At 39.5% G+C, this 23,183-nt stretch overlaps 1 protein-coding gene across 6 annotated transcripts in view; it reads right to left on the bottom strand.

Annotated features, from left to right (window-relative positions):
- The window catches only part of GOLGB1 (golgin B1), a 92,461-nt gene that overhangs the window by 4,089 nt on the left and 65,189 nt on the right, over positions 1–23,183 (bottom strand). For 5 of the 6 annotated variants that reach the window (XM_084991079.1, XM_084991081.1, XM_084991083.1 and 2 more), the window contains 5 exons: positions 15,812–15,990; positions 7,868–8,033; positions 7,535–7,672; positions 1,152–1,307; positions 26–123 (listed from right to left, as the gene is read on the bottom strand). In XM_084991079.1, the coding sequence (XP_084847205.1) occupies positions 26–123; positions 1,152–1,307; positions 7,535–7,672; positions 7,868–8,033; positions 15,812–15,990 (737 nt within the window). Of the gene's footprint in view, positions 1–25; positions 124–1,151; positions 1,308–7,534; positions 7,673–7,867; positions 8,034–15,811; positions 15,991–17,045; positions 17,093–23,183 lie in introns of all 6 variants that reach the window. The other variant, XR_014824696.1, reaches the window with a different exon arrangement.

Raw genomic sequence — 23,183 nt, 5'->3', positions numbered from 1 at the left:
CTGGGGCTGAGAGCTGCTCTCCCACCTTATCTGTGGCTCCCTCAGTTCCTCAGCATCACCCTTCCTGTGAGCTCCATTCTTTTCCTGGGGAGCTCCTGGAGCAACATCTATATTTGGTGGCCCCTAGAAGAAGAATATGTTTAGTAATTCAGTGATGAAAGCACCTAAGAAACTGCTCAGTCAAAATGAGAACTTGCATAGGCATCAGAAAGAATAAAAAATCTTGGAGAGGAATAATTCCATTTTCACATTCTCTCCAAGTACAGATTTAGAAGTGAAAATCTTCTACTTTAATAGCTTAATCTCTTATATAAAACTATGGGATTTTCCTCCAGATCTTCATTCTTGAATCTCTCCTCTTCAAAAGTTAAAGGCTCTTCAATGAAATCTGCTTGCTTCTAGGGGAGGTTCAGGTACTTTCTGGAAGCTACTCTGGTCCCTCCCTTATTCAAGAGGGCTCCTCCCAACCCCTCCCTGTCCTCTCAGGTCCAAGTCACCTCCACACTAATTCTCAGTCTCCTCCAACTTCAACAGCCTCTCCTCTCCACTGCTGTAACAGTTCTGTCTATTCTGTTCCTCAGATCCAAATCTTCCTACAGCTTTCTTATTGCTTGGAGCAAAAAGCCTTCCAAAAGCCTCCATCATACCTGTTTCCCACTCACTTTTTTTTTTTTTTTTTTTTTTTTTTGCTTTTTTAGGGCCACACCTGCGGCATATGGAAGTTCCCAGGCTAGGGGTTGAATTGGAGCTACAGCTGCTGGCCTACACCATAGCCACAGCACCCTGGGATCCAAGCCGCATCTGTGACCTACATACACCACATTTCACAGCAACGCCAGATCCTTAACCCACTAAGCAAGGCCAGGGATGGAACCCACATCCTCATGGATACTAGTCAGATTTGTTTCTGCTGCACCATGACGGGAACTCCCCGACTCACATTTTGATTTCTCTCCCACCACCTCACCAATCTTTTTTCTTGTAAAATCTTAACTCATTAGCTTTTCCTGGACTTCCTTCTTTCCTCTCCTCTTTCACCTTCTCCCATCACATCTAACTAATCCTCAGCTTGATGACATCAACATGTTCGATGCTGCTCTTTACGCTTCATCATCTGCACTCAGTTTCCTAACACTTTCCCAGCCTCTCACCTTCTCATTCACCGCCTGCAGCTCTTGAACCTGCTTCTCCAGGAGTGCACAGTGATTGAAAAGGTTGCTATAGTGCTGTTGGTTCTCACGGAGACTCTGACTGGTGTCACAGAGCTGAATGGAAAGGGTATTTTTCTCCTCCAGCAGTTGAGAGAACTGAAATAGGAGAGAGGATAAGCACCAGCTCACAGGACTGTTTCACAATGAACAGTGCATAGGCAAACTGCCCTGAATTTAAAAGGATCTAATTGTTCTATGCAAGATTTTTTCTAAATGGCCACACCACAGCATATGGAAGTTCCCAGGCCAGGGACTGAATCCAAGCTGTAGCTTCAACCTGTGCCAGATCCTTTAACTCATGGTGCCGGGCCAGGGGTTGAACCCATGCCTCCGAAGCAACGTGAGCCGCTGCAGTCGGATTCTTAACCCACTGTGCCACAGACAGAACTCCTTTATGCACGATTTTAATTTCAATAAAAGCAACAGCAGCACTGAATGTTTCTCCTAAGTGAGAAAACTCAAGACTTCTTCAACTGAGAAAGGAAAACAATTCTGAGGTAGTATTAGGAAACTTTATTTATGGTGACTAGTACATTAACTAAAAAACCAGGAGGCAGAAACTCACAAGCAATCTAACAGGATAGGCTAACCTAGGTCTGTAAGAGGAAAAATGCAATAGCTTGGGTCCAAGTTGAGTTGACTAATAAATGACTCTAGTCCTCAGAGTTCAACATAGCTGGAGACAGAGCTATCACCTAAAAATTTGTACAGTAATATTCCTGGGAAGATTCTTCAATGCTGCAGAGAGTTACAAGTTACCAAGAGCATATGAATGATAATGTGGTAAGAGGAAGAAATGGAATAAATTCTTACCTGCCTGTGTATGTAAGAAACTGTACTGGGAGCATCAGCTCTCATGTGGGGAAATATTTCGGTCACTCAAAGAGGGGCTTTCCTCTACTACATGAGTGACAGGTAGTTGTTCCGTCTCTTCCCTTGAATGTGTCCAGTGTCAGTCTAGCTGACAAAGCAGCCCGAGCCACATTTCACCATGTCAAACACAGAAAACTCTTTTTTGATATCGAATGAAAACTTTACCCATTTTAACTTCTACCCAACAGTTGGAATTAGGTTCCACTGGAACTATAATCCTAATTCCTCTCTTGCAGGTTGTCAAATTTTAAGTTTTAGCTATGATGAACATCCTGCTCCATTAACAACCATGGAAATGTCTCTCTGAAGTACGCTTGTAGGACTAGGTACATTACATGAAAGGAAATTGGGGTACCTGGCTGCATGTACAATCTTTTTTTTTTTCTTTTTTAATGATTTTGATTTTTTTTCCATTATAGCTGGTTTACAGTGTTCTGTCAATTTTATACTATAAGTATTCTTTTTTTGTAAGTATTCTGGGTTAATGTTTGTGAAAAAAGTTGAATCAATGTTTAGAGAAGAAAGGATAAGTAGTTTTTTAGAGATACTCTGACTGGGAAGGCCATTTGATGCACAGAGAAAATCAGAACAAGAAATCCATGCAGTATAACAAAAAATATTTGCATAGCCAGAATGAAAAACACAGCAAATAACCTTACCCCTAAAGATTAATTTTCAGTTTTCAAAGCACTGTCAAAAGTATCATCTTATTTGAGAGAGGAAGGAGTACTATCTTTACTTACAAATGACAAACCAAAAAAAGGTGAGTGGTGACTTGCTCAACGTCATGCGGCTAAAAGATGGCAGATCCTAACCATTCTCAAGTATGGTTCTTGGTTCCAAGTCTAGAGATCTATCTGCTACTTGATGGTATCCCATCTGAGAGTTCAGCAAGGGGACTTAAACAGGTTATGGGTTTTTTTCAGGGGTGGGAGCAATTAGTAAGGGAAGAGATATAAATGTTTAAGAAGCAATACTGGAGTCCTCACTGCAGCACAAGGGGATTAATGGTGTCTCTGCAGTGTCAAGAATGCAGGTTAAATCCCTGGCTCAGCACAGTGGGTTAAAGAATCTGGTGCTGCCATAGCTGTAGCATAGGTCAAAACTGTGGCTCTGATCTGATCCCCTGGCCCGGGAACTCCACATGCTTTGGAACAGCCAAAAAAGAAGAAAGAAAGAGAGAAAGGAAAGAAGGAAGGAAAGAAAGAAAGGGAGAAAGAAAAGTGTAGGAGACAGGGAAGGAAACTGCAGCTCTGATCTGATCCCTTGGCCTGGGAACTTCATATGCTTTGCAGCAGACAAAAAAGAAGAGAGATAGGGAGAAAGAAAGAGAGAGAGAAAGAGAGAGAGAAAGAGAGAGAGAGAGAAAGAAAGAAAGAAAGAAAGAAAGAAAGAAACAAACAAACAAACAAACAAACTGAAAGACAGAGCTAGCTGAGACAACAACAACTACTGGGTTCTGGGACAGGAAGTAATAAGGTCCTCTCCTTACACAGAAGAACGCCAACTGTACTGGTCATAATGAACAGCTGAAACCACACCAAAAGACACAAACAAAGAAACAAAAAAGCACCCCCTAACACACACACACGCACATCCTTCAGTATTGAAAAATTCTAACACTTTTTTCCTTGGAAGATCTAGAGGGGAAAAAAAAAGGTAGACCAGTAAAAATCATCAGAAGCAAAAACTCCCATAACTAGGGAAGTCTACTTGCTTTTAAGCCACACTCATATAAACCACCTTTTGTAATGTCTACATGGTTCTGTCTAGAATAGACAGAGATCCCAGCAGTTCAGGGATTGGCAAGCTATGATCCAGGGCATACTGCCTGTTTTTGGTAAATAAGTTTTTATTAGAACCCAACCACCGATTTGTGTCTCAGCTGTGGTTGCTTCTGTGCTACAACTGCAGCACCGAGTAGTTGTCACAGAAATGGTTATGGCCTACAAACCCAAAATGGTTACGACTCTCGAAGAAAAAGTTTGCTGACCTCTGTTCTAACTCATTAAGCTAGTGTATTCCCTCATAGCTATATCTGTAAAAACAAAATAGGAAGGAATCATGGCAACTACATGATACCAATAAGCATTCCTCTCATGTTTTTATGTTTTATGTTTTAAGTTTGCATTACATACAAATATCCAACCATGCTAGTAGAAATATACATAAAGTCTGAGCATCCACGGAAAGAATTAGGGCAGTGGCTTGGAAAGAAGACATTCTACTCCGACAGCCCATCTGATACAAAAAAGGGCCCAAGAAGCAATTCTCCTAGTTAACTGGGACCCACTTCGCATGCGGCTCTAATATCACCAAACTACTAGCTCCATGAAAGGCCACTGTGTAGCCTCAATACCTAGCATACGGCCAGGTTCATGGAAGGCAGATGATAGTTATTTGCTTGATGAATGAATGAAGAAAGGAATGACCCTGGGGATGAAGATGCCTCCTTATAGCGGATATCTAAAGGAAGAACTCTTTCTCACCCAGAATAACAGTGACCTGAAGCATATTCCTCATGCTTTGCTTAAATGGTATGTGAAGTATATCTCAATAAAGCTGTTAAAGAAATCATAACCTTGATAATGACCTAGAACCAAGTACATAAATATATGTAACTGAAATGAGTTTCTCAAAAGAAGATATACACCTTATTATATATCACATTGGACACATTTCTAATCTATTTTATTTTGTTATGTAAACACTATTTGCACTATTTGTAATAGTCAAAACTGGAAAACTCTGGAAGTCCTTTAACAACAGAACAGAGAAGTTATTGTATGCCTATGATGTAACACTATTCAGCATCAATACAGAAAATTCACGCTAGACAAACAACATGGATGAATCTCACAAAATAAATGCAGCAACACAAAAGGGAAGATATTATCCCCTGACACGCAGTTCCAAGGGGGTGGCAGCGAATAGGACAGAACACAGGGGCTTACAGGGTTCTGGTATATTTTGATTCATGACATGGGTGTTAAAGTCTCTCTCTTCACTTAAACAATGGTGTCTTCACTTTGTGAAAACATGCCATGTTCTATTTATGACTTGTGTGGTTTTCTGTGTTTTATTTCACTAAAATATTTACATTAAAGGCTTTCCAGATGCCATCTACTAAATAACCTCATCATCTACTAATAGCCCTGAATTGCAACGTCCTAGAAAGACAAGTGCCCAAAGTGAGTCACAGTGTAATGTTCAGGAAAGTAAGTATAATAAGGTTGAGATGGGATCTAGTTTATAGAAAGAAGGGGTGTTACAGAGCTATGAAGGGAAAAAGTTTCTGTCAACAACGGACTAGGCTGGAAGTGGAACTGGGTAGGATCTGCTCTGAAGCCCTTGCACCCTCCACCCCCTTGTGCCCGAAAACTCTCAGACAACTTCCCCAACAAAGGGTCTGCAATGCAACTGATCCTTTTTTTTCCTCTCTCTCTTTTTTTTTTCCTTAGGGCTGCACCCGAGGCATAAAGATTGAATTGGAGCTGCAGCTGCCAGCCTACGCCACAGCAATGCCAGATCCGGGCCCCATCTGTGACCTGCACTGCAGTTTACGGCAATGCCAAATCCTTAACCCACTGAGCAGGGTCAGGGATGGAACCCGCCTCCTCATGGACACTAGTTGGCTTACAGCTGAGCCACAACAGGAACTCCTTAACTGATTCATTTTGATCAACAAAACTGCTTTAAAAAATGCCAATTCCTCTGCCAAAATTAAGTGTTCAGTCACTGATACTTCAATGTCAATGAGTTGAATTTAATGACATTTATTACTACTATTTTTTATTATGGTTGCACCCATGTTTATGTAAGTTCCCAGGCTAGGGGTTGAATTGAAGCTACAACTGCCAGCCTACATCACAGCCACAGCAACGCCAGATCCAAGCCACATCTGCAACCCACACCACAGCTCATAGCAATGCCAGATCTTAACCCACTGACCAAGGCCAGGGATTGAAGCTGCATCTTAATGGATACTAGTCAGGCTCATTACAGCTGAGCCACAGTGGGAACTCCACATTTAACAACATTTAAGAAGTGACTTCTATATAAGCCAGGCACTGTGCTTTTCCATGTACATTATCATATTTATCTCAGACTGATCTCCTCCTAACACTTAGGCAAATTACTTAATACCTCTGGGCCTTAGTTTCCTCATCTGTGATGCAGACTACTGATCTTTACCAGTTTTAGATCTGGTGAAAGCCCGAGTTCTTGTGATGAGAAACTTACCCACATCCCATTTTGCATATAATTTTTGGACATTTACAACCCCCTTTGAAGCCAATTTTTAGATTCCAGAGTCCAAATGATCAACTAAATCCCTTCCAGTGCTAACATAAACTACCTAGCTGGGTTCCTCGGAAGAGGATAGATGCCACTGGAGAATACTTTGACCAGTCAGGGAGCAACGGGAGTATAATGATTCATAGGAGGATGGGGGAGGGGAAGCAGGTAAAGGAGGAAGAGAAGCCCGAGAATGGATGAGGGGAAAAGACAGCGGCGAGAAGGAACCAAGAATCATTTTCTTTTTTCTTTTTTTTTTTTTTTTTTTTTTTTGGTCTTTTTGCCTTTTCTAGGGCTGCTCCAATGGCATATGGAGGTTCCCAGGCTAGGGGTCGAATTGGAACTGTAGCCACCAGCCTATACCAGAGCCACAGCAACCCGGGATCTGAGCAGCGTCTGCGACCTACACTACAGTTCACAGCAATGCCGGATCTTTAACCCGCTGAGCAAGACCAGGGATCGAACCCACAACCTCATGGTTCCTAGTCGGATTCATTAACCACTGCGCCACGACGGGAACTCCAAGAATCATTTTCTTTTGTCTTGTCTTGGCTTTTGCTCTAGGGACCAGATGGCAAAGCAGCTCTTCCCTCTAGAAAGAGGTCTATTTACTCCAGCATGGTTCCTTAGAGCGTCTGGAGTGTCAAGGCTGCGGTTTGGGGAAAAAGCAAGCTGGCTTTAGTTCCAGAACATTAGACACGCAATGAGGAAGCCTATAAATGGAGTGGCATGAAGAGCAGGTGGACCTCTCCCCTCCCTCCCTGCTATTTAATCGCAGAAGAAAAGCCTCCTTGCTCCTTCCTGAAACTCCTCCCTTTACACACTACTGGGACACACAGAGGGGCTTGCTGGAGGATTTATGGGGTGTTATGTCAAAATTACTAACAAGCGATACAGGTGGGGAGACAATGCTGGGGAGGAAGGCTTCCTAAAGGAATTGGCTTTTTAATTCTTATTGAATGGATTTCTTCAAATCATTCCCAAGGGCTCTCCAAGGGCAAGGAAAAGTGCTTTGGAGTGAGCAACCCAGGCTCTGAGAAGGGTACAACTGTCCCCTAATATAGCTAGAGTCTAGACTTCACCAGCTTCAATTTACCTTCTTGCTTCTGGCCATAGACAAGAAACTGAATTCCGGACTAGCAGGAAACACTTACCTTGCTGTTGAGTTGCTGAATTCTCAACTCCTTCTGGTGAATTTCCTTTAAGCTGTCATTGAGCTGAGTCCTAAGACGTTCTGTCTCATACACTAGGTTTTGTGATCCATCTAGGGAAGTGGATGTCTCTGGGGATACCTGCCAGGATACAAACACTGATGAAATTCTCTTCTAACATTGGTGACACCTAAATCCTTCCCTCCAGAAACTCTGCCCACCTCCCAGAAGTCATAAGATGGGTTGCCTAAGAGTGGCAGATGGGCACTTAGCTTGCAGGAAGCCGATACTCCTGGGTGGTAGTTAGCTCTGAGTAGCAATCAGCCTTGAACTTACTTGTCTTTGGTATTGCACTTTGAGGGTCTCGGTCTGGGACGAAGAAGATCTCAGTTCCCTCATAAGATTCTGCAGATGGCTGAGCTGCTGATCTTTATCTGCAATAGCCATAAGGTACTGCTCCTTCATTCTCCTCTCATGCATTTCCCAAGAACTCTTCTCCATCCTAGAAAAAAAAAAAAAAAACATGAGACAGTCATAGGAAAAAATATACTTGCGAGACAAAGAACAAGTGCATATTCAAAGCAGTATTATGGGCTGTAGAGATGTAGCCAAGAACATACACAACCGGAGTGAAATTTATATTAAAAACAGAACTGTGCAGACGTTAAAGCAGAACTTATAAAAAGAATTGCAACTGGTGGGACGGGGGAAGATTTCATGGAAAAGCAGGCATTTGGTCTGAATTCTGAACAATGACTCAGGTTTCCATAATGGGAAAAGCATTCCAAGCTCAGGGAACAAACAGAACAAAAGGCACAAGAATGAATCTACAGAGTTTGGGCACTGTTGCAGTAGAGAGTGTGTAGAGTGGATAGAGCAGGAAATGAGGATGGAGAGGAAAGAAGTCAGCTCCTGTGAGGTACTGAACACCAGGCTAAATAAAATTTATTCTGTAAGCGAAGGGAAACCTGGTGCCATGGTGCAGCACAACGTCACAGTTATGAAAATGCAACTGCAGAGTCTGAAGGACTGGATTCAAATGCTGGTTCTACCATACACTAGGCATGGAATCCTGAGTAAAAGTTACTTAATCTCTCTGAGCCTTGTTGATAAAATGAGAATAAATAATCTAAGGATTAATTAAGGGTTAATCCTTCCTTAATCTGTGAGGATTAAGTAAAACATTGTATGTTGTGCATCAAACACAGAGCCTGGCACATCATAATCACTCAATAAATATTAGCTGCTGATATTTATTTATTCCCTGAATTTGGCTAATAGGGGAGGCTTCTATTTGACTCCAGCTACTCTTCTCTTAGTAAAACCTGCTTCTCTGTCATAATCTTTAGTTCTACTTCTCTCTACCCTATGCTTGAAAAAAAGAAACAAAACCTTAGGATTAAAACCAAACTTCCACAGCATCTTTTTACTTTGACCTGTACCCACATCTCTATTTTTCCCAATAATAAACAAGGTTTGTTTGAATTGCATCCAACGTTTTCATCTTTCTCTTTAAAAGGTAAAACAGATTCTTTTTTCCCCAAATGATATAAGCCAATTATGAAATAACCCTGCTTTGCTAAGAGGTGACTTGGATTACAGTCAAGTTTTTTTGTTTGTTTGTTTTTCCAAAAAGGTAGAGCTAAAACTCAGAAACTAAAATAATTTTACTACAAGGCCACAAGGCACAGGAATTTTCTAAAAACTTCTCTGATATTTGTCTGTGAAAAGCGAGAGAGAAAAAGGAGTGAGAATGCATAAGAAAGATTACAATCTTTCACAGAAAGCTTCAAGCTGCCTTTTTTTTTTTTTTTTTTTTTTTTAAGATGGATTTAGAAGTTATGGTGAGGAAAATCCCTCAAATGGAGAAGAGGGGGCCATGGAACAAATCTGATGACTTAAGAGAACTCAGCCATAATAAGGCCTGTACCTCACTAAGACAGCACAGGAACCAGAGGAGAATGAAGCAAACTAGTAGCTACAAGTGGAAGAGAAAATTTACCTAATAAATCCAGGCTCTCAAAAAAAAAAAAAAAAAAAAAATCCAGGATCTCCTGAACAAGATGTTCCAGCTTTTTCATGTTGGAAAGCTCATTTCTCCAAAGCATTTCAAGAGCAAAAGACAGGTGTCTTAAAGACACGCGCAAAGAAACTGGTTCTAAAGTCTGTGCATCAAATCTGTGCCCTCATTTTCTTTTTCTTTCTAAAAGTGAAGTAAAATGTCTTTCTGTCTCATGATGTACTCTCATTCGTTTGAAATATAATATTTCTATAAAAATGTTTTAAAAATGTTCTTCAAAACTGCTCAGTTGTGGAAGGTAAAGAGAGAAAAAGGTGGAAAGGGAAAAAATGAGGGAAGAAAAAATCGATCAAAAAAATCAATAGAAATAATTTTTTTCTCCCTCTTTTTCTCTTTGCTAAGCATCAACTTTATAAGGCAAATATCCTTTCAGAATGCTCTTTGAGGGGATTAAAGGGGAACAAATGGCTACAAAAACATGCATTTAGAGCTTTGCAGCCCTTCTTTGGTTTACACTAGCAAGTAGACACTTAATGTTTTTATAGTTCCAGGGGATCTGGAGTTAGTACGGGGGACATCAAGGTGACACTCTGTGTGCCCCCAATCACCTTCGGAGGGCCCTAACTTCGATGGCCAGGATTAACGTGCATCTGGAGGAAGATGATTTCCTGATGATGAATTGAGATTCTAAAATAATAAGCTGGGGCAGCTATCCCCCGACAGAAAAAAGGATGAGGTTGAAATGGAGCAATCCATCTTTCTTCTGAAGGTTCAATTCCAGAAAGAGTAAAGAGAAGAAATTTGTATTCCCAGAGAGCAAAAGTTCAGTTGTTTACCTTCCCTGCAATCATTCTTCTTCTTTTTTTTTTTTTTTTTTTTTTTTTTTGTCTTTTTGTTGTTGTTGTTGCTATTTCTTGGGCCGCTCCCGCGGCATATGGAGGTTCCCAGGCTAGGGGTTGAATCGGAGCTGTAGCCACCAGCCTACGCCAGAGCCACAGCAACGCAGGATCCGAGCCTCGTCTGCAACCTACACCACAGCTCACGGCAACGCCGGATCGTTAACCCACTGAGCAAGGGCAGGGACCGAACCCACAACCTCATGGTTCCTAGTCGGATTCATTAACCACTGCTCCACGACGGGAACTCCCATTCTTCTGATTAAAAAAAAACAAAACAGTGTTCTTGTAATATCTGGAGAAGCTGCCAACTCCATGGAATAAGTGTGATATATTTGCACTTATAAGAATGTCGTTAAAGATGTTGAATATGACCATCTTTTGGATGTAATTTCACTCCATAAGACTTATTTTCTAATTATTTTTAATTACTTAATGAATTTTATTACATTTATAGGTGTACAACAATCATTGACATCCCATAAAATTTAATGTCCAAATTCTAAAAAGTGTTTTACTCTATCAACTGCTTAAGGTTTATTATGAAATATCACATTAGTAAAGTGCATGGCACCTAGGATCTGTGAAGGAACAAATCTACTGTATCTACACATGAAGAGAGCTCTCTTAGGTATTGGAGAAATGCAAATCAAAACTACAATGAGGTATCACCTCACATCAGTCAGAATGGCCATCATTAGTTAAGTCTACAAATAAATGCTAGAGAAGGTGTGGAGAAAAGGGAACCCTTCTACATTGTTGGTGGTAATGTAAATTGGTGCAGCCACTATGGAAAAAAGTATATAAGTTCCTTAAAAAACTAGAGTTGTCAGATAATCTAGGAATTCCACTCCTGGGAATATATCTGGACCAAAAATGTCAAAAAGATACACATATTCCTATGTTCACTGCAGTAGCATTCACAATAGCCAAGACACAGAAACAATCTAAATGTCTACTGACAGACAAACAGATAAAGAATATGTGGTACATATATACAAAGGGATATTACTCAGCCCATAAAAATGAACAAAATAACATCATTTGCAGCAACATGGATGGACCTGGAGATTATCATACTAAGTGAAGAAAATCAGAAAAAGGAAGACAAACACCATATGATATCACTTATATGTGGAATCTAAAATATGACCCAAATGAACCTATCTATGAAACAGAAACAGATTTACAGACAGAGAACAGACTTGTGATTGCCAAGGTGGGGGAAATGGGGGAAAGATGAACTGGGAGTCTGGGGTTAGTAGATGCAAACTATTATATATAGGTTGGATAAACAACAAGGTCCTACTGTAGAGCCCAGGGAACTATATTCAATATCTTGTGACAAACCATAATAGAAAAGAATATGAAAAAGAACATATGTGTGTGTGTATGTGTAACTGAGTCACTCTGCTGTACAGCAGAAATTAATACAACACTGTAAATCAACTATACTTCAATAAAATAAATGTTTTAAAAAAGAACTCCCTTAGGGCTCTTTAATTTAATTAATTCCAATAATTAGTTTACTACATTGATATCTGTCATCATGGTAGCCCCTTTGTAACTTGATGGGAATCTAGACTCTCCCTCGTATTCTCTGTATTCATTTGTCTGTGTTTGTCTGTATCAGCAAGTAAGACAAAGCAGGAGACACTTAACCAGCAGCACTTTCCAACATGGTGATTCTCCTTTTAGTATTAAATTTTGGACGCTTTGAGTTTGATTTTACTAAGGCGGCATAAAGTAATAAAGTCCCAACAGTGAGGCTGCAAAAACAGGACTTGTCTTTATATACTGCTACGTACTTATTCTTCACCTTTTCTCTTTCGATCAAATTTATTTGAAACACTGAAGTAAAAAAACACCCCAAATTTCAGTTCCTATCATAATTTTTTTCTGCTCTAATAGAACCATATAGCACTGTTATTCATCTTTTTAAAAAATTTTTTTTATTTTTTTGTCTTTTTGCCTTTTCTAGGGCTGCTCCCGCAGCATGTGGAGGTTCCCAGGCTAGGGGTCCAATCAGAGCTGTAGCCACTGACCTACGCCAGAGCCACAGCAACGCAGGATCCCAGCCATGTCTGTGACCCACCACCATAGCTCATGGCAACGCCAGATCCTTAACCCACTGAGCAAAGCCAGGGATCAAACCCGCAACCTCATGGTTCCTAGTTGGATTCGTTTCCACTGCGCCATGACGGGAACTCCTAGCACTGCTATTCATCTTTATAAGACAAGGGCTTAGATTTCTGGATCCAGACAAGATGGAATAGATGCATTTCTCCCCATTCCTCCCACTAAGTATAGATAAAAACCCAAGGAATTATATATAAAAACAAACATAAGATGACTTGGAAAGATGGAGAAGAAGAAGAAGAAGCTCAGGACCCTAGGACTTGAGGGATGACATGGTGCTGACTTTGCTGGTTTTTCTTTTTTCAATTTTATATATCTTAAACTGGGTGAAGGAGGATCTTAGAACACCAATGAGTGCCAGGAAAAGTTCTCTTTCTTTTGTCAAAGGACAAGGAAGGGAGAGATGAGCAAGACAGAAATATCAATGACAATAACCATCCTATTCCAGGAGAATACCACAGAAAGACTAAAGTACCTTCCCATTAACAAACTCCTAAGTGGACAGACTAATTTCATCCTTGCCTGCAGGTAACTAGGTACACCTCATCCTCCCTGCTGGGTGGTGTCAGAAGAAACCAAGTGTATGCTGGACAGTCACCACCACCACCCAGTGGTAAAGAGGTATACCTCTCTCTGATCACCTCCACTCTCACCTCACTACAGTGCCTGTAGAGACAACATGTGGAGCCTGGACATCCACCACCACCCATAAGAAAATAAAATATTTTTCCCAGTTCCTGCACAGTAGTAACAGAAGAGGCCAGGAGGGAAGTTTGCAATTTGAGCACTAACCATGATAAACCACCCCTCTATAGTGTCAGTGGAGATTGAGTGGGGAGGCTGGATTTTCACCACTGCCCAGTGATAATAAGGTGCCCCCTCCACACCCCTCAGTGGTATCAACAGAGCCATGTGTGTAGCTTAGACTTCTACTCTCACCTAATAGTAATAAGCAGGGCTCCCCACTAACTGCAGTCTCCCCGGAAAACAGGTGGGGAGCCTGGACTTCTACCTCTTTCTGGCAGTATCAGGACACCAGCTTCCCCTAGGAGTATCAGTGAAGGGTGAGTAGGGAGCCCACTGGATTTCACTTTTCTCTAGCAGTAAAGTAGCAGGGCTCCCCTTCCTCTGCTGGCCTGGTGTCAAGTGAAAGCCTACTAAAGATTTAAATAAGACTGAGTCTTACAATTTGTAAGACTTTAAAAGTTCAGGATACAACTGAAAATCATCATCATATTAAGAACCACAGAAACCACAACTGGATTAAGAAAAGAAAATCAATGGACTGCCATGTCAGAGATGACACAGATGCTGGAACTATATGTACATATGGAATTATAGAAGGGTGTTAAAGTAATCATCATTGAAATGCTTCAACAAGTAATTGTTAACACACTGGAAACAGATGAAAGCAGAGAAATCCTTGGCAAAGAAATAGAAGATATTAAGTAGAACTGAATGGAAATTTTAGAGCCAAAAAATATAATACCCAAAATAAAAAGTTACAATGGGCTCAGTAGCAGAAGGGAAGTAATAAAGGGGAAAAAAAAAATCAGTGAACTTGAAAACAAAAATAAAAATTACTAGATCTGGATAAAGAGAATAATAATCAATAAATTGCTTTCATATAGTAAAAAAGAACTTCTCAATGGAAGGATGAAACAAATAAACTGCAGCTGGGAGAAAATATTTGCAAGCCACATATCTGACAAAAAGCCTGTATCTAGAATATATAAAAGACTCTCCAAACTCAACAGTGAAAATTAACAAACCAATTAGAAAATAGACAAAACACACGAACAAATATTTCATCAAAAAGAATATATGGGAGTTCCCGTAGTGGCGCAGTGGTTAACGAATCCGACTAGGAACCAGGAGGTTGCGGGTTCGGTCCCTGCCCTTGCTCAGTGGGTTAACGATCCGGCGTTGCCGTGAGCTGTGGTGTAGGTTGCAGACGAGGCTGGGATCCTGCGTTGCTGTGGCTCTGGCGTAGGCCGGTGGCTACAGCTCCGATTCAACCCCTAGCCTGGGAACCTCCATATGCCGCGGGAGCAGCCCAAGAAATAGCAACAACAACAAAAGACAAAAGACAAAAAAAAAAAAAAAAAAAAAAAAAGAATATATGGATGTCAAAGAAGCACATTAAAAAAAATTCAACATTAGTAGCCATTATGCAAATTAAAACCACAATGGAAAAGCATTGCATACCTATTAACAACTAAAATATACTTACAATATCAAATGCTGATGAAAATGCAGCATTTGATATTGAAACTGGATCACTGCATGTTGCTAGTACGAATATAAAATGATATGGCCATTCTGGAATACAGTTTTGCAGTTGCTTAAAAAAGTAAACATATGGAAGTTCCTGTGTGGTGAAAAAGGTTAAGGATCTGGTTCGGGCTGCAACTGTGGGACAGGTTTGATCCCTGGCCCAGGAACTTCCACATACTGAGGGTGTGACAAAAACAAAAACAAACAAAAAAACTAAACATAAACTTATCATACAACTTAGCTTTTGCACTTCTGGGTAATTATCTCCAAGAAATTAAAATTTATTGTCCACATAAAAGCCTATGCACAAATGTTTAGAGCAGCTTTATTAATAGCAGCTAAAAATTAGGAACAACACTATGTCCCTAAATAGATGAATAGCTTAAGCAGTACACTCATGCCATGAAATATTATTCATCAATAAAAAGAATGAAGTATTGATACACACAATGATGATGATGGATGTCAAGGGAATTACACATGCGTAAAGCTAATTATTCCTTACACTTCAAAAGGTTGCATACTTAAAAAAACATTCTCAGAATGACACAATTATAGAGATGGAGAACAGATTAGTGGTGGCCAGAAGTTAGAAATGGGGGGAGGGGAGGAGCACGTGTATAAACTATGGGACATGTTTGTGATGCTGAGGAAGTTGTGTATCTTGAGGTGGTGGTGGTTACCTGAGTCTACCCATACGATAAAGTTACAGAGAACTATATACATACTTGGTGAAATCTGCATAAGACCCTTGAGTCATACGTACCAACATCTATTTCCCAGTTTTGAAATTGTACTATAGTGATGTGAGGTGTTATCACTAGAGGAAACTGGATGAAGGTACATGAAAGCGCTCTACTATTTTTGTAACTTCCTTTAAATCTATAATTATTTCATAATTAAAAAAAAAAACTAAAGAAAAGGGTTAAAAAGCACGGATTACCATACCTGAGCTGATGCAGCTCATGCTGCCAAGAGAGGTTTTCCTGCCTGAGCTCTTCTTGCATAATCTGAAATGTTTTTGTCTTATCTTGATACTCCTGAAGTTGAGCCTTCAGTGGACGCAGCTCAGTGATTTCTTGGTTAATCTGTAAGTATTGCTGCTGCAGATTCTTCAACTCCTTCAGCTTTAACCAAAAGGAAAGGAAAGGGGTGATTCATCACATTTCACTCCTTCAGCTATAGGTCAGCAACAGCTCCCTGCTAAGTCAGTCAACATCACAACAGACAAGCAGCACCTAACAGTCCACTGACATCACGGCAGCATGAATCCCTAAAACGGTGAAATACACGCAGCCAGGCTGGTGGGAATCTCCCCACAGAATGGTCACTAAGGCTGCAGGGCCTGACCACTCCTGTACTTTCTACCCCAGCCCCGTGGCCCTGAGGTCCTAAGCTGACTCCAGATCTACTTCTCTGAGATGGGACAGACTTAAAGGACTTATGGTTTCTTGGTGGGTAAGTCCCTAGAAAAAGAAGTGTAAAGATAAATCGGCTTTATATTTAGCCATGTACCTTAGCTAGGCTTCTAAACTTTCTTACATGGTTATCAACCTTAATTCTAGCTTAGCTGATGTTGATTATAAAGAATGAGGTGATGCCCAGGCCCAGTGTTAAGAGCAGTTTGAATTTGCAATCAGCTACTCTACCCACATAGTATGTGATCCTATGCATGTTCCACTCAAACTCTAAGTCTTAATTTCCTTCACTTATAAAACGAGAATAATTATATCATCCCTCATAAAGATTATGAGAACTCAACAAGAAAATTAATGTGCTCTACACATAAAAGTTAGTGGCAGTGATGATATGATGATGATGAACTTGCCTTTAATTAGCGAAACTGCTTGTCTATATTTCAGACATATCTTCTAACTCTTTATCCCCAATATTCATTAAGATTTTGGTAGTAAGAAATAATGTCAGGACCTCTGGGCAAAGGGAGGGGTCTTGTATACACATCTCTTTCACCCACTCTGGAACATCACTAAAGCTACAATAAAGGCATCATTTTATAAGCATAAAACATAAGAACAAGAAGAACAAGAGAGGAGTCAGCAGCAACAAGATTAATTCTGGAAGCTGAAAAGCAGGTGCATAAATGTTAACTGACTTAACAGATCTGGGAAAGGCACGTTTAAAGAGCTGGCAGTAGGGAAAGCCAAGAACCAATAGAACTTACTCTTCAGAATCTTCAAAAGGCTCAGCAATTAACAGCATCAGGTATCTCTGGAAAAGATGGTGATGGGGGTAGGGAGGAGGTGATAGCTGAAATGAGGATTAGGTGAAAGCTGCTTAAGAAAACAACCACAGCCCTAAATTCCTTCTTGGTTCCACACTTTTTGTTACTCCTACAAACAACGAGAATTTTATTTTCCAGAAAAGGTTAAAAGAGTGTCTCTGGATATGGAATGCGAGGCACAGTTGAAGGTAAGGGTATTGCTCTAAAACAAGGGTGATTGAGTGTATGCTTTCTGAATGCTTTAAGCCTTTCCTATACTCAGCTTGCAGAGTGCTGGCACACAGGCTTTTATCATCCATGCGAGAAATGAGATCTTCTCTAGAAAATCTGACCAACCCAGGAGGACCTAAAGATATCAAAATGGGGATTACCCACAAAATTCAGCAAGATCACCTTGCAAAGAAAAGCACAGTTGGCAAGACCACCCACAAGCTTTTCAGCCTCCTCTCAAATGTGAGGAATAAACCAAGGATTAACCTTCTCCTGAAGAACAGCTAACATTAAGGCAGGGATAAAAAGAAATTAGAAGAAAAGTAATTCAGAAGAGATTAGCAGAAGAAAGAACGTCATAGACTCAAAGGTTGAAGAATACTGGAAATTAGAAACATTATAGCAGAAATAAAAATTATAAAAAAGAAAAAAAAAACCCATCATGAAAACTTTTCAAAGAACGAAACTACCACTACTATTCTTGGAAAGATAAATTAATAAAATATATCCATAAGACAAAAAAAAAAAGTCTTTAGAAATCAGGAATACGATAGCAAAAAACTTCAAAATAGAATTTATAAGATGAAAGTGGGAAAATCTTCTCAGAGCATAGCACAAAGAATAGAAAAGGTAAAAAAAAAAAAAAATTATAGAACCAATCCTAAAGGTCCTACATTTGAGTAACAGGATTTTCAGGGGAAAAAAAAAAAAAAAAAAAAAAAGAGAAAAAGGATGAGGGAAGTGGTAAAATAGAATTCAAAAGAATTTCCCCAAATTGGCGAGCACGGCTTATTACATTCAAAGGACTAGATAGAATGATGAATGAAAACAGACCCACACCAAAGCACATTATCATGAACTCTCAGAACATACAGGACTAAGATCCTATAAAGAGTAGATACTTGAACAAGCAGGGGTTGGGGCACCAGCCCTCTGTGAAACTAAAAATCCCAGTGTACTTTATAGTTGTCCCTTGGTATATATGGTTCCTCTGTCTCTGTGGCTCTGCATCCACAGAGTCAACCAATCCCTGATGGTGCATTACTGTGGCATTTACTATTGACAAAAAATCCATGTGTAAGTGAACTCATGCATTTTAAAGCTGTGTTGTTCAAGGCCCAACTGTATTTCCAGAAAGAGAGCGAGGAAAGATGAGGAGGGAGGGGAGAGACAAAGATACATCACATACAAAGAATTAAGGATCGGAATAGCTTTAGCCTTTGAACCACAATGTAAGCTAAAAGGAAACAGATCAAGGTTGGCACAATTTTGAAGATAAATTATTTTCAGCCTAGAATTCTATAGTCAGCCAAACCATCAATCAGGAATAAGATGAAAAGATATTTTCAAAAAACTTACCTCCCTATATCTTTTCTTAGAGAGGCACTAAATGATTTATTCCAACAAAATGATGGCACAAAACCAAGATGAGGAAAATATGGAATACAAGAAACAGGAGCTCTAACTCAGGAGAGAAATGAAAGGAGACAGTCTATAATGAAAATTGTGTTCTAGGACTATGGGACAACTCATTCCTATTAGAGTTTAAAAAAGACTTCAAGAGAATTTTCTACCTAAGACAAAATAGATAGGAATAAATATCTTGAGAAAGCACAAATACATTGAGAAGCACAAAGAAAACTGAGTAACAACAAAAACACAGTTAACTCCAGGAAAAACAGAGATGTTGAGGAAAATAAAAGTAACTCGTGTCTCAGGTCTAAGAGCATTTGCAGTCATAAAAAATGAATATCGATTTAATCAAAATTAAAATGAAATTACATCAGGAGAATGGGGTAGGGGCTGTATATTGAAAATGGGTGAAAATACTGTGGAAACAGGGGAAGTAAAGAGAACTAAACCCTGTTAGCATAAAAGAGTCAATGGCTAATGCAAAGGATGAAAAGCCAAGACGCACTAAGCACGATGTTTAGACACTGAGAAAGCACCAAATTAATAAAAAAGTTGAAAGCAAATTGCCTCAGAAGGAAAAACAGGGTTTGGAATGCTACTGTTTATTTATCATATCAAACACTGTAGGATTTGGTGACATTAAATATTTGTGCATAGTTTTATTTTTTTATACAAAAACTAAAATAAAGATATATTTTAGTTTTAAAGCAAACGTACTCTTTATGTAGTCCACTCATTCCCCCAGCCCAGATATTCTAAATGCTATCCTTGGAACAGACCATATCAGAAAGCTGTGTGTCTGGGACTGCATTTTAGCCACTTGCAGAGGTAGGTACCTTTAGTGAATTATACAAAATTCTTTCACTATGCACTCACATCAAGGGATGTCTAAATTAAAACCCTATAAAACAATTATCATGCTTATGTAGAGAAGTAAAAAATGCTTCACAACTTCATAGTGTCCTCTCTATGGAAACAAGAGATTTCTTGCAGATAACTATTCTTATCTGTTCCAACTAGTTTTCCTTTCTTCTTTTTCCCTAAAATATGGACACTACAGTTCTTACACATAGTTTTATAATTCCCTACTTGTGATGGCTGCCAGAGCTCAGAGCAAAATTAGTGGTACATCTTTCTAATAGGGTATTGTGATATCTCCTTGGGACACTAAACTCACTCCTGGTTTAATCTTTCTCTCTCCTAGTTTTCTCTTCCTTCCTAGTTTCTTATATTATCTTGAAAAACTATTTATATCTTTAAATGCTACCTCAAATCATTTTCAGAATGAAATGAGTATAGACAACCAAATGAGCACCTCTAGAGATCTGCTCTCCAGCCTTTAGAGTAGGAATTGCCAAAGTGCTTCATTTGATTATGGGAAAGTCCTGAGGAAGTTTGGACAGATATAAAAACTCCGGCATGTTTTCAGAGTTGTTTGTTAAGCCCTAGTAGAATTCCCTGGGCTAATTACTTGCCAATTAGACCCTCAGACTTTATTTGGGAAAATCCCCCTTGACTACCTAAGAAGAGGACCAAAGTAATCTAAGTTCCTTTCAGATCTAGCTTATCTCTAGGATTGCCCTGAGGGAAAGGAAGCATAGCACTGGCAGAGGTGACAACCTGCTGGCCTAAGCTGAGTGTTTAAACTGATAGTGGTTAAAAGTTATCACACATTCAGCCAGTTACTAAAAGACTAGAAACTTCAGTGCTCATGAGACAGACTGAGAATAAGATACACGCAAAAGAAGAGTTGCTGGATAGTGAACAATACACTCAGTAAGAATGCAGAAGGTCCTCGGGAGACTGCGGCAGACCCTCGTATGCAATATCACTGAGTCAGACTGTCAGGCCTTCATGTGCTTTATAACCCTGTCTAGGCTTTATGATTCGTTCACGGCAGATGCAAAAGCTTCAGTCTCAAAAGTTCCTGTAACTTCCCAACATGACAAATTTCACAAAATGAAATTGTAGGAGTTCCCGTCATGGCACAGTGGAAATGAATCCAACTAGCAACCATGTGTTTGCGGCTTCGACCCCTGGCCTCACTCAGTGGGTTAAGGATCCCATGTTGCCGTGAGCTGTGGTGTAGGTCACAGACAGGGCTCGGATCCTACGTTGCTGTGGCTGTAGCGTAGGCTAGCAGCTGTAGCTCTGATCCAACTCCTAGCCTGGGAACTTCCAAATGCCATGGGTGCGGCCCTACAAAAGCCAAAAAAAAGAAATTGTGAAACAGTGTTTTCAGTAATAACCACACATATAGAGAATGCCCATCAATTGTTGATTAGCTTCCATATGATTAACTACCCTTTTACTAAAAACTGTGAGATATACAAACAAGTTTAAGACACGACACTTAATTATCAGGAGTTTGCAATTTAATTGGGAAAAAATAAGGGTATAGAACTTAAGTGCGTGCGTGCACGCACACACACACACACACACACACACACACACACACACACACACATACACACACACCCTGAGGCAATACGGGACAAAGGAAAAGACAAGCACTAGGGAAATACAAAGGTAATAGAGAATGGCATAATCTGGAAATGTAACCAGAGGATTTGAGCTCTGGGGCAACCTTTAAAAAGTAGGAAATAAGTCAGAAAGAGAAAGGCAAATACCAAATGATATCACTTATATCTGGAATCTAATATAGGGCACGAATGAACCTTTCCACAGAAAAGAAAATCATGGACTTGGAGAATAGACTTGTGGTTGCCAAGGGGGAGAGGGAGCGGGAGGGAGTGGGGTGGATGGAGAGCTTTGGGTTAATAGATGCAGACTATAGCCTTTGGAATAGATTAGCAATGAGATCCTGCTGTGTAGCACTGGGAACTATGTCTAGTTGTGGAGCATGATAATGTGAGAAAAAAGAATGTATACACGTATGTGTAACTGGGTCACCATGCTGTACAGTAGAAAAAAAATTGTATTGAGGAAATAACAATAAAAAATTTGTTTCAATTAAATAAAATAAAAAGTAGGAAATATTTGCCCAAAAAAAGAAAATGGAGAGGACATTTTGGTTGAGAGGATGATAATGTGGGTGAGTAGATTAGTTTGGCTGAAATGAAGAGAATGAGTAGGGAAGCAGTAAAAGGGAAGGCTGGAAAGAGAGGCAAATGTAAACTGCAGAACCATAAATCCAGACTGAGAGGTTTGGATCCTAAGCATATTCTAGAGATCGAACAATATTTAAAGGTTATTGAGCAGGAAAGTAATAAGAAGGTAGTTTAGGAAAATTTACTCAGCAATGATATATGTAACGTATTAGAGGGGTGACAAATTGGGAGCAGCAATATTACCATTTAAGGGTAAGGTGTTAAGAACTTATCCTAAGGTGTCGATGGAAAGGAAAAATATTTGATGCACACTGTGAATAAAGAAATGATAAACCCCAGGATCCCTCCTCAAGGATCTACTGTACAAGGGGAATAGAGCCAACCTTTGTAATAACTGTAAATGGAAAGTAACCTTTAAAAATTGTATAAAATTAAAAAAAAAAAAGAAATCACAGACTCTGATGATTAAATGAAATAAAATCACAGACAGTTAGGAGCCTTAGGAAACAGAAGAACATTGCTACGATTTATATGGAAATTTTATATGGAAATTTTAAAATGCTGGCTTGGCTTGTAAATATCCAGCAGACAAAAATGTAGAAGAAAGGTTGAGAGAATTTAGGCACCAGTTTTTACAACAGATAAAAATAGTAAAACAATTTACTGAATGAAACATACCTAATTTAAAATCTATCCTAATAGCATCCAGGAAAAAAATTTTGACTTAGAAGATAATCAACACCTGGGAGCTATGGATTACAGCTTTGAGGTATATACTGTCCTGATGACGATCTTTTGTATTTGTGTTCTAAAAACAATGTCAAAAGGTTAAGCTTCTACAGCAAAGGTAGCTAAACCGAAACGATTTTTAAAATGTAAATAAATATGCCTAAATTGTACCAATGTCAAAATCACAGCTGAAAAGGGGGTGGGGGTTATTCAGACTATAAAAAGAAAAGATTATCTATAAATATTCAATATTCAATGGAATATGAATGAACACATTGAAAAAAAATTGCCTAAGACTTTACAGTTAGGAGAAATGATGTTTTTTCCCCTAGTGCTAATCTTAAAAACTAGACTTTTCATCCTCTGGAATTAAAAATGGAAAATCCAGCCTTTTGAAGCTTTATTTATTTCCTATTTTGCTTAAGCATAAGGGCCTGACAGAGTTAAGAAACTCAGGAAAGTGAAGAGAGTAATATCACAAAGTAGAATCCCTAAACAGCCTAGCTGGGATCATGGAATTCCAGTTTTTGTCTCTAAATCTTCTTCTTTTTTTTGTCTGTGCCCAGAGCATGTGAAAAGTTCCCGGGCCAGGGACTGAACCCAAGCCACAGCAGTGACCCAAACTACTGCAGTGACAACTGTACGTTTTCAGAAA

This window comes from Sus scrofa, chromosome 13 (genome assembly GCF_054392235.1).
Source record: "Sus scrofa isolate SSC_HxYL_T2T_F1_AM1 chromosome 13, Sscrofa_HxYL_maternal_Yorkshire_Landrace_v2.0, whole genome shotgun sequence".
Lineage (NCBI taxonomy): Eukaryota > Metazoa > Chordata > Mammalia > Artiodactyla > Suidae > Sus > Sus scrofa.
This window is presented reverse-complemented; position numbering and strand designations above follow the sequence as displayed.